This window comes from Mastomys coucha, unplaced genomic scaffold, assembly GCF_008632895.1.
Source record: "Mastomys coucha isolate ucsf_1 unplaced genomic scaffold, UCSF_Mcou_1 pScaffold16, whole genome shotgun sequence".
Classification (NCBI taxonomy): Eukaryota; Metazoa; Chordata; class Mammalia; order Rodentia; family Muridae; genus Mastomys; species Mastomys coucha.
In genome coordinates, this window is record NW_022196898.1 from 40,873,589 (window position 1) to 40,886,007 (window position 12,419).

A 12,419-nucleotide genomic window follows, 5' to 3' on the forward strand; every position below is an offset into this window, starting at 1 on the left:
TGTATATCCATCTTGTGTGTATGTGTTTGTTTGTGTGTGAGTTCATATTGTGTGTGGGTTCATATTGTGTATATATGAGTGCAAGTGTCTCTATGTGTATGTGTGTGTGCACTTGTGTGTGTGTGTGTGTGTGTGTGTGTGTGTCAGTGGTGTTGGGCTGGAGTCTGAAGCATATCCCCTTAGAGGGTTCCCTAACAAAAACAGAAAAGGGCTTCCCAAGCTATCGATTGTAGTGGCTGTGAGTCTTCATATTTTAGTGGGAATTTGAAGTATGGATATGTAGAAGAAATGAATAAGAAGGGACAGACTCACTTCTGTTGGAAATTTTCTTTTTTTTTTTCTTAAGATTTTTTTAATATTATATGTAAGGACACTGTAGCAATCTTCAGACTGCTTCAGATGCACCAGAAGAGGGCGCCAGATCTCATTAGAGATGGTTGTGAGCCACCATGTGGTTGCTGGAATTTGAACTCATGACCTTTGGAAGAGCAGTCAGTGCTCTTACCCGCTGAGCCATCTTGCCAGCCCCAGGAAAATTTCTTGAAGAGAACAGAAGCAGTTGACTAGGCTAGAAACCAAGAAGTCTAATTCAGGGACAGAGAACTCAGGGTTAGATAAGTCAGGTTCAGCTTGGGTACATGCTAATTAGACCACAGAGTGATTCACTCGGTTTTAAGAGGATAGTCCTCCTATACTCTGAGTGATCTAAGCAAAAGTCTCTGATGGCATTGCGTAACCTTCCTCTGGCACCCTGGGTTTCTTCTGTGGGAAGGGCTTCCCAGCCATCAGTACAAGGAGTGTTAGTACCAAGATCGGATGTCAATTGAAGGAACCCTTTTATGCCGTCTTCTCTGAGAATAGCCTTTGCTTCATGAGGAAAAGGAAGAAATCACTGAGTCACACAATGGTCAGGAGTAGAAGGAGATTTAATAGGAGCATGACAGAACCCAGTCCCTTGTAAATTGGTCTCTTTTCTGAAGAGTTCTGAGAGGACAAACTAGCACAGCTACCAAGTTCTCAGCTGAATTCTGAAACCCAGAGACCCAGCATTAATAAGTTAAAAATAAGCTTTGTAGTACTTAATTTTAAAATATAAATGAGAGCATCCATTGGTGATCATCTCCCCAAAGCACAGCTTTGGGCATTACTTTTGCTTTGTCTTCTGTTGGGCTAGTATTGGAGTGACAGTTGAGGGGCATGGCTCAGGAGCCTTGGGGTGGCATGGCTCAGGAGCCTTGGGGTGGCATGGCTCGGGAGCCTTGGGGTGGCATGGCTCAGGAGCCTTGGGGTGGCATGGCTCAGGAGCCTTGGGGTGGCAGGGCTCAGGAGCCTTGGGGTGGCAGGGCTCAGGAGCCTTGGGGTGGCAGGGCTCAGGAGCCTTGGGGTGGCAGGGCTCAGGAGCCTTGGGGTGGCAGGGCTCAGGAGCCTTGGTGTCACAGGGTGTCTTGACTTGTGAGACACATGGCTCCTGAGGTGGTGGCTGGCAAGGCTGCTTCACTTGCTGTTCATGCAGCTGAGGAGGAGCTGTGCAGGGCTGCTTCTGCTGATGTGAACTCATTCTTCAAAGATGGGTGGACCTAGAAACAGTATAAACAATGTATGGAGGGATTAGCTTGGCAGGAAACCACAGGGGATACATTTCCAAAGTCTTAGGAAGGGAAGATTCTCTTTTCCCTCTCTACAATTGATGGTGCTTTGCTCTGGAGGTACTTAAGGGCAAAGTGTTTGGTTTTAAACAAGCAGTGTCTTTCTGGTTGTCTCCTCCTCCTACCTATAATAATGCACAGGCAGCAACACAGCATAGGGCTTTAGCAGGAATATTAAACTGATGACATCGGTTCACATGGAAATGTAATGGTGTATAAAAAATAAAAAATGTAAAATGCTCAGAGCCCACTGATCTTTTGCAATAAGGATTTTTTATCACTTGGAGAATGTCTGCAGGCACTCTAGCATGCCTCAACATCACATGTGGCTCACACACACCTCTGCCTCAGGAGATCTACTCATAGCTGCTTGCTCAGATTAGCCCAACTGGCACGGAACACATGCTATTGCCATTTTTTAGGCAACTTTTCTAGAGCAACTACTTCAGACATTTTTCTTGCCTTCCCAAACTACCATAACCCTTGCCCTTGTCTCCTGCCACTGACCGCCTCATGGCACCGCCTTTAGTTCTTACTTTTCTAAATAAGATGCCATTCGTAGAGCCTAAATTATTCTTTAGCAGTTCAAAACACTAGACACGGTAAACCTATAACAAATGTCTTTGTTGAAATAATAAAATTCTCAGCATTAAGATTGTAGATAAAGCAATGATGTCACTAACAGTGGAAAAAGTCCATGTTTTGCTTCTGATCCAGAAACAGACATGGCAAGAACTGATGGGCCATAGCAAATATATCTTAAGTTCCTTCAGTTGTGATTATTTTTAAATGAACGTTTCCAACATCTGTACTTTAACTATGACTAAATTTCAATAATAAGGAAAAAAAACACCACAAATGCAATGATGCAAAGGAGGCTCTAATGAAAGCCACACAAATACATTAAGTAAATGATAAAGTTTCCTTGTAGAGAGGCTTACCTGGTATGTGGAGGACAGGTAGTGTGGTTGCTGGGATTGGATGTAGTATCCTCTTCACACTGGCTTTTTATAGAAGGAACAAGACCTGCCTGAGGGTAAATGGGAGCTTTTGGGCTGCTGCATCTTCATTGCTTGCCTGTCAGACATGATTCATCCTAGGTGCTTCACCCACTTATTGGTCCAGCCTTTGTGTTGAAACTAGTAATGTGACTTTTCATTTTCACATGTTGATAATTATGCCATCTGAGAATTAACCCTGAATAATATACCCCTATCGTCAAGTGTGATGTTTATAGGGGTTGGTGGGTGATATAGGTGGAAAGAGCAAGAAGACAATCCTGAGAAATCAGGTATCAGAAACCCCGTTTTAAGGGTGTCACCAGCAGAGCCTTAGTTCAGATGGGCTTATTGGGCGGATTAGGATCTGAAGTAGGTAAGGGATAACCAGCAGGTGTTTCCGACTCTTCAGGGAGGCTATGGCTTAATGGCATTGCTTTCTCCTGCTTGGGACAATTTAGTGGAATTAAATGCAAGAGGGAGCTAAAAACAAATGAAGAAGAGAACAGTCAAAAATCCTAAAATGACTTTTTTACTTTTGAGAGCCATTTCTCCAAGAAAGGATACAGAAATAAAAGGCACAAGACTGGGAATCTCTATGAGAGAAGTGGGGACTCTGAGCTGTGTGACTGAGGTGACCTTTAGGCTTACAGTCACAATGGCTTAGCTTTAGTCCAGCCACTTTTCTATCTAATATGGCAAAGATCTGGGCACATGGTTACAGGGAATATGAATAATGAGGAGAGATCAGTATATTGGTTGGTAGCAGGCTTTTATGGTGATGGACATTTGAAGAGAATAATCACAAACTGTAGGAAGAGTATGTAGGAGATGCAGGAGAGATTTCAGGGAAGACTGACGAGGAGAGCATCTATTCTCAAACTTAACCATGTCTTACATGATGAAGCAGCTGTGTTAACATGGGATTTCTCCTTCAGGGAAAGAATGAAGAGTTTCTCTCATAAGCTAGGACAGCACTAACCTGTAAAGGTGGTCTTCTTCTCACTCAGTGTCCATCACTGTGGCATAGGCTGCTTCAGCTCCATTCCCCTTTCCTTATCAGAAATCGTGATTCACTAGAAAGCCTTTCTTCCTATGCCATTGGTCTAAGAAAATATCTCAGTTTTTATACAACAAAACCAAAAATAAAAACAAAAACAGCTAAACTGACATAAAAATTAAGAAAGGCTGACTAAAATATTGAAAAATCCAAAACAAAAAATGGTTTATTTTCTCTTGTGTACCATGGAATTTAATTTAAGCAAACAACGTTTGGTAATAAGAGAAAAAGCTCATTGAGAGAAAGTTGTATTTGATTGACTCTTTTTCGAAATCGACACAAGAGAAATTATTTCTTAGATGGATACTTCCTTGTTCTCTATCAGTTTCTTTTAATCCCATCTGTTTACTATTCTTCATGAAAACTTCAAAACAGTCTAGTGAAGAACAAAGTAAGAATGTTACATAATTTTTATGTTTTTTGACTGCATTAAAGAAAACTCTAATTTATCCAACATTTATCTATTGCTATACTTAAAAAACAATCCATTTGATCTAAAATTTCAAGATCTTAGACTCAGTGCTGTGGGAGATTGCAACACCATTGGTGACACACAGACCACAGACAGCTGGATCTGGTAATTGTCAAGCCAAATGTCAGGCTTGTGAAAAAGTGAGATACAGAGTTTCATGTAATGGCATGTCCTAGAACCTCCCTCCTTGGGTGTGTACTCAGTGTTCGTGATGCTTCATGCAGTCAAAGTGGGTTTTGGAAGACAATGGAAAATTTTGAGTGTTCTCTAGCTCTAAAAAAACTAAGCTTCCTTAGTTCATTCATTAAAGAAGTTTTGAAAGTCTATAGTACATCAGGTAGTATTCTGGGTACATTGATGTATCAGTGAAGAACAACAAATATATTGAACCATTTGAACTGAACACACTGAAGGCAGAAATCTATTATAAATAATAAATTATGGGTACAAAAATTTTGTATTTAGTGCCATTGAAAACAATAGCAATATAAGCAATTAGGAACATCAACAAGTTAGCAATATTTGTGAATAATATTCCAAGAGGTGGTATTTGGAGTCAAAAGAACTGAAGCCATTGGGATATCAGAGGGCAGAGTGTTACAGTAAGACACTCTCTGAAGGAAATGCTTCAAGTGAAATTTGAAAGAAAATGGTGAAGCTGCCTGGTATGCTCCAGTGGCACAGGGACTGAGGCACAGAACTCAGCCTAACCTGTCAGGCTGCTTCCAGTCACCCTTGGAACATGATAATGCCTCTCACAGGTCATAACTCTGCTTAAACAATCCTTAGGAGAGTGTGACAAAGAAATGTTTCCAGGTGCTCTATTCTCATGTTCCTTGGCTATTTTGTTTTTAAGAGTGAGAGTTTCCATTCTATAATGGAAGTGTTGCATTTTTTAGTGGATTAAACACACATCTAAAATTGTCTTAATACAAGGAATTTAATTATTTATGTGATAATAGGACCAGTGAGTTACTTAATTTGTTAAATATAGAACTGACCCAGACCAACAGGACATTCTTCAGTGACAGGGTCCTAAAAGAGAGGACCTCTAGCAAAAAGGTAACAGGGTTTTTAATTGGGGTATCTTTACAAGCCATGACTTATGTCAAGGTAGATTATTGAGAAGTACAGCATCTTATATACTACTTCCACGGGAGAAATGAGACAGAGCCAGCAAAAACTATCAAACAATGAGATGAAGTCAGCAGGAAGCTAATCAAGAAATGTTGCACAGGGGAACCCATGGTATCTCAAGAATACTATAGATGGAGCACATAGTATTTTGGGGACTAACAATCTTAGCCCCACATGGATGAAAGAAATACGCTTTTAATATTTGAAACCATAACTCCTTCAAGATCCTAGCCTCAGGCCATTACTTATTCTGAAAAATATTTTTCTTTTATGAGGATGTTAGCTTTTAAGCTTTCTATACATGTGTTTCAATCTGAATAATCTCAGAAGTTAGGCAGTTAATAATGGACCAGGTTGAGGGTGAGGTGAGATGCAAGAAAGCAGAAATAGAATGTAGCATTATGGAGAGATAAACAGAAACTAAAATAAAATAATCAAATGGGAAGGGTGATGGGAAAGAAAAGTAAAGGAAGGGATATGGGGAAGGGCATCTAACACTAAAGGTCATTTGAGAATCCACATAGAAACTTACACTGTAGAAGCTTCCTAAAATGTGGACACATAGGAAATGATTTTAAATGAAGTCACTATATAATAGAAGATATAGTACCCCAACTAGGTATCTTATGCCACCAAGTAAATCCCTCTTTTCCAAGAATGGAAATAGACACACACACACACACACACACACACACACACACACACACCCTACGCAATTTCAAACCTGATATAATCCTAGCACTGAGAAAGAGAAGTGGATACAAATTTCTATACCACATCAAGAAACTACTTTTAATTGATTCCTACTAGGAAATTTAGGTTTATTCCCAATGGAATAGCACTGGGTATATCAACTATCAACTACACTCTTAAAATCCGACTTCTGGAAGAAAAAAAAAACCCTACTGCTGCTGCTGCTTTCTGTCTGCCTTTAACCGGTTCAGAGGCAATACCTCATCTCCCACCCCCTATTTGCCCATCTTTGGTAATCAATCTCTTTTGTGCTGAGAACTTGGTGGTGCTGGTGGTAGTGTGTATGTATGTGTTGTATGTATGTATGTATGTGTACTCTATCCAATGTTTTTATATCAAAAAAATATCATCATGCCTAATAGGAGAATGGATCTTAACGTGCCAGCTCATAATAAAAGGTTAATGGTCTAAAGATCTCAGGTATGGAGGGAAACTCAGGGCAAGACTGACCTGACTGATAACACCTCCAGGTTCTTAGGATACAGAAAACTCCTGATAGAAACAGCAGCAATCATTTTGTTATTGTCTCTTTGCATTTGGTTTGAGGTTTTCAACCCTTTGGTTTTACTTTTCTATTTTCTTATTATGTTCTGACATTCCATATGCTATTCAAATCTTGTGGTGGGATGTGTTTTTGGGGGGAACATTAAATATATTTTTTTCTTGTGTGTTTTCAAAAGAAAGGAGAAACTGTCTAATTACTGCCAGGTAAAAGTCCAGGATCACTGCTCAGTATCATTTGGCATGTGAGTGGGGCTGCTGTCTGTTGGCTGCTGGCTGCTGGGTGACAATAGAGTTACACCTTGCTCTCCATAAACATTGTGGTGCCATACAGGCATAGTGGAAACTATAGTTTCCATCAGGCCTCCTCTGCCCCACCTCAGTAGCACTGGAGTTGTACAGTTTACTGTATAGAGGCAGAGCTAAGTTCCCCAAGTCTCCATTGACATAGGAGGGGAGAACTTCACTAACACATAGTGGGTATGATAGACATGGTCTCTATTAGTGGAGATGGGATGTAAATATGAATAAGATAGGTAGACTATATCCATGTCTACCTGCTGCTTGAAATACTAGTTTTGCAAAATGTTCACACTGGAGCAAACGGAAAGTGTGCCTTTTATATCTACATGAGACTTTCTAATTATCTTAGTAAAAAATTTAATTAAAAGTCAGTAAGGAGCCAGGCAGTGGTGTCACATGCCTTTAATCCCAGCACTTGGAAGGCAGAGAGGTGGATTTCTGAGTTCAAGGCCAGCCTGGTCTACAGAGTGAGTTCCAAGGATAGCCAGGGCTATACAGAGAAACCCTGTCTTGAACAAACAAAACAAAACAAACAAACAAACAAACAAAACAAAAAAGTCAGTAAGAAAACATAAAGGAAAAACTATTCCATAGTGAAAAGTCTAAAGTAAAGGTTTTACATACTCATAAGAAGTCTTTCTACAACAGAATCCTCTCTATCTTTTATACTTCTGGTTCTATATGTAAATATACCAATGACTTTTGCTTTTTATGTCTGTTATTTATTTTGACAATGTATATTTTGCTTATTTGTGCTTTATTCCTCCTATTCAAGAAAAAGATATTACATTAAAATATTATTCTGGCCGGGCAGTGGTGGCGCATGCCTTTAATCCCAGCACTCGGTAGGCAGAGGCAGGTGGATTTCTGAGTTCAAGGCTACTCTGGTCTACAGAGTGAGTTCCAGGACAGCCAGGGCTATACAGAGAAACCCTGTCTCGAAAAACCAATATATATATATATATATATATATATATATATATATATATATATATATTATTCTGTACAAATTTTTCTTTTAGTGGTTCTCTCTAAAATCTCATTATATACTATGTATATAAATGTGTATCTGTATACATACAAATTCCATAACAAAATAATATTGAATTATGTTGTTTTTAAAAACAATATAATGAACTAACTAGTACTCTCAGAGCTCCCAGGGACTCAACCACCAACCAAGGACTATATATGGTGGGACTGATTGTTCTGACAGCATGTGCATAGTAGAGGATTGCAAAGTCGATCATCAATGGGAGGAGAGGCCCTTGGCCCTGTGAAGGTTCTGTGCCCCAGTGTAGGGGAATGCCAGGGCCAATAAGTGGGAGAGGGTGAGGTGGCAGGCAGGGAGAGGGGGGAGGCAACAAGGGTTTGTTCTTGTTGCTTTTTTGTTTTTTTGTTTGTTTTGTTTGTCTGTTTTTTTTGGAGGGGAAACTGGGAAAGCAGAAATCATATGACGTGTAAATAAAGAAAATATCTAATAAAAAAAGAAAATACTAGTAGTGATGTATTATTTTGAAATATACAGTTAATATGTTTGGAGTTAATTAGAATTTATATTGAGAAAAACGTATGTATTTTCAGTATTGCTGTAGACAAGCATCTACATAAAACTGTTGAACTGATTGTTGTTTTATATCAAATAATTTTTATTATACTCATTTTTATTGTTATAATATTTCATAAATTTTAAGTAATATGACAAAAAATATATTGTAGGTATTGAAGAAGGGGTCTCTGGGAGGAGTTGGGGTACAAAAGGGAAACAAGAATGTGATTTAATTCCATTTACTTAAAATATGTTTTTAATGTTAACAAATTCGGATAAATTGAAATCATGTAACATTTTTCATAATGCAATAAAAGTTAAAAAACAATATAATGAAAACATAATACATCACATTTGATGTATATGGGAGTATAGGTCAGCAGACTTTTCTGTGGCAAACTATGTAGCAAATACTTTATACTTTGTGTCAATCTCTGGAACAGTGCGATTTCTATCTTTGTAGGATGAAAGTAAGATAGATATTATACAAATAAGTATGTGTTGCGATTTGGTCTTTTGCCTTGTATAGTAATGCTTAATACTGGTCCCCAAAGCCTGGTTGTTCCCAAGGACTGGAGAGTCAGCTCATACAATGTGACTTTGCTCCTTAATTTAAATATTAGTTAAATAAAGATGCTGATAGCCAGTAGCTGGGCAGAATAGACATAGGTGGGGTTGGGGTTCCCAGGCTTGGAGTCAGCAATGAAGGAGAGAGAGAAGGTAAAGAGAGGAGGAAGCCACCATGAGGTCAGTGAATCATGAAAACATAGCCATAACAGCTAGGGAGTTGGAGTTAAGAGTTGCCCAGATGGAGCATGGCAAATCATAACTTGGAGTTATTGCAGGGAAATATATAGCATAAATGATAAATACCTGCCTGGCTCTAATGCTGCTTAAAGCTTATGATAATAATAAAAGTTGTGTGCCTTTTACTGGGGAAGTGAATGATCAAAGGAGGACTATATCTTTCTACAGGTGGGTACAACTGGACTTTGGTCAGATCTTGTTGTGGACAGTAAAGTGCTATAGTATACATGACAGGACTAATAGTCTTTTCACTTCTCCTATTAAATATCCTTAGCTTGCAAGGCACACAACCTACTGACCCCTTGTATTACTGAGTCTGTGATTCCCAGAACTTTTCACAGAGGTCAGGGTACTTCTTTTGGCAATTCATTTCATGCTCACAAGGATCCACATCTGTTTCCTGCAAGCCCCACCACAGTGAAGAGAAAATTGTCATTGCTTTGTGTTAGTGGTTTGTCTTGAATAAAGTTGTTTAGTTTACTTTCAGAGAATTTTGCTAACCAGTCTAGCTTCTATTTTATTTTATTTTATTTTATTTTATTTTATTTTATTTTATTTTATTTTATTTCCTTTTTTTCAATGTTCTCACTTAAGGGTCAGTTGGGAAACAGAACAGCTTGGCATAGATAAGGTTTTGAGGCAGATTCCATATACTGGTCAAGCCACTTAATTTTTCCTCAGCTTCAATTTACTTAGTTGTAAAGTGAGCATAAATGGTGTAGTGGTTTGTATAGGTACACACCCTAGAGACTCATGTATAAAAATGTTTGGTCCATAGGGAGTGGCACTATTAGGAGGTATGGCTTTCTTAGAGTAGTCTTGTTGGAGGAAGTGTGTCAGTGTGGAGGATAGCTTTCAGGTTTCATATATACTCGAGCTCTGCCCAGGGTGCAACACAGTCCCCTTCTGCTACCTTCAGATCAAGATGTAGAATTCTTGGATTCTTCAGCACTATGTCTACCTGCATGCCCCCCAATTTCTTACCATGATGAAACTCTGTAAACCAACCCTAGTTAAATGTTTTCCTTTATAAGAGTCACCTTGGTCATGGTGTCTTTTCACAGCAATAAAACCCTAACTAAGACAAATGACTAGCCTTGCCCCAGGCATATATGGAAAAAGTACTTTTCAAAACCACCATAAAAACAAGCATAGAGTAAATGATATTTTTAACATTTATCTCAGACCTCACTATTGACTGATTTTGATAGAACATCTTTACTTGTTTCAGCATTAAATTCAAGGAAGATTTTTTTTAAACTAAGGTTGGCAATTTGGGTATATGTTGGGGGACGGTTGAAAGATATCCTTGATACATGTATATATTTCATTTGTTGAGCAACTTTACATCCTTAAGTCCTTCTAGATCAGTCTTGTCTTTATGAACCAAATTTCTCACTGAACCTTGCCTTTATGTTTTGAGATATTATTCCTATCTACCAGTTTGTGTTTTTTGGAAAATAGAACTGACTTGCCTCTTTTCTTTTCTCTTTAAAATATATTCATTCCTCTCTCTTATATTACACTCTGACTGTAGTTTCCACTCTTTTTACTCCTTCTAATCCTTACCCCATCTACCCTTTTCCTCAAATCAACCCCTCCTCTATTTCTTTTCAGGAAAATGTTAGCCTTCCAGAAATACCAACCAATCACTGAACAACAAGTTAAGTAAGACTAGTTACTCTCACATCAAGGCTGAATGAAGCAACCTGGCAGGAGGAAAAGGGTTCCAAGAGCAGGCAAAAGAGTCAGAAATACCCTAACTCCGACTGTTAGGAGTCTCACAAGAACACCCAGCTACAAAACCATGACATATATGTAGAGAATCTAGTGCAGACCCATACAGAATCCCTGATTGCCACGTTAGTCTCTGCAAGCTCCTAAGATCCCTGCTTAGTTGATTCTGTGGAACATGTTCTTGACCCTCTTTGGTTCCTAGAATCCTTCCTCCTCTTCCATGTGGTTCGTTGAGTTCTGCCTAATGTTTCCCTGTCTCTCCAACTGTTTCAATCAGTTGTCGAATTGAAGTCTCTTTGGTGACATTTGGGCTAGAGTCTCGTCTATGAGTATAGCAGAATATCATTAGGAATTATACCATTTTTTGTCAGTTCTATCCTAGATCTCTGGTTCATCCAGCCTCTGGCTCCTGGCCATCCAGACAGTGTCAGGCATGAACTCTCTCTCATGGTATGTGCCTTAAGATGGATCAGTAATTGGTTAGATACTCCCACAAGTGCTGTGCCACCTTTACCCCAGCATATCTTGTAGGCATGAGAAATAGTAGGTTGGAGGTTTTCTGGCTGGATTGATTTCCCACCACAGAAAGCCATTCCTGGTTACAGAAGATGGCATTTTCAGGCTCCATATATACCATTCCTAAGAGTCCCTTGTAGATTCCAGGGAGTTCCCATTGCACTAGGTTTTCAAATTGTTCCCCAAATCCCCCCAATTACACTCAAGTACTGTCTTTCTCTACCCACTCAAGTCCAGCCTGATCCCTCCTGTTCCCATCCTCACCTGCTTGAAATTCCTTAAATAAATCGGTTTTATTTCCCCTTCCTAGGAAGAGCCATGTTTGTCTCCACCTTGAGCTCTCCTTGTTACTTACCTTCTCTCGGTTTGTGGATTATAGTGTGATCATCTATACAGCTAATGTCCATTTATAAGTGAATATGTACCATGCTTGGGTTACCTCACTCAGAGTTTCTTAAATAGAAGATTATAGAAAATATAGCAGAATTTGTTTAGACCATAATATATAACTATTGACAATGTTTCAGACTATATTTTATGAAATAAAAAGTAGTAGAATTAGGTTTGTATATTTTTAATTCTATTTTAATTTGATTGGCATATATTTATTTAACAAAATAAATTTAATTTGCCTTTTGTACACAGACTTTGTCATGTTTTATGAAACACAGCACTATAATGAAGTAGGAGAGATTAACTTAGCTAGCCCAACCAGGGTATCTTCCTGAAAAATCAAGCCATCAAGAAGGTTTATTAGTGGGAAGGGTAGGGGAGCTCAAAAATGGGTACAGGAAAAGAAAGGGGGCAGAGAAAAAGAGAGAAGAGAAGAAGAGAGAAAGAGGCCAGCCAGGAAAATGTGGGGAAGAGGGAGAAAGAATAGGAAAAGGAAAGAGAGAAAGAGAGAGAGCAAAAGAGAGAGAGAGAGAGAGAGAGAGAGAGA

At 39.0% G+C, this 12,419-nt stretch overlaps 1 protein-coding gene across 1 annotated transcript; it reads right to left on the minus strand.

Annotated features, from left to right (window-relative positions):
* Positions 1-908: 908 nt before the first annotated feature.
* Sprr1b (small proline rich protein 1B) lies at positions 909-2,722 on the minus strand. The gene is made up of 2 exons (XM_031376086.1): positions 2,588-2,722; positions 909-1,577 (listed from the first exon to the last, which is right to left on the minus strand). The coding sequence occupies exon 2, from the start codon at positions 1,556-1,558 to the stop codon at positions 1,145-1,147; it is 414 nt and encodes a 137-aa protein (XP_031231946.1). The 5' UTR covers positions 1,559-1,577; positions 2,588-2,722; the 3' UTR covers positions 909-1,144.
* Between the last annotated feature and the right edge of the window lie 9,697 nt (positions 2,723-12,419).

Bases quoted from the DNA above. Each gene is read 5' to 3' on its own strand.
- Sprr1b (XM_031376086.1), bottom strand. From the start codon at position 1,558: ATGAGTTCACATCAGCAGAAGCAGCCCTGCACAGCTCCTCCTCAGCTG.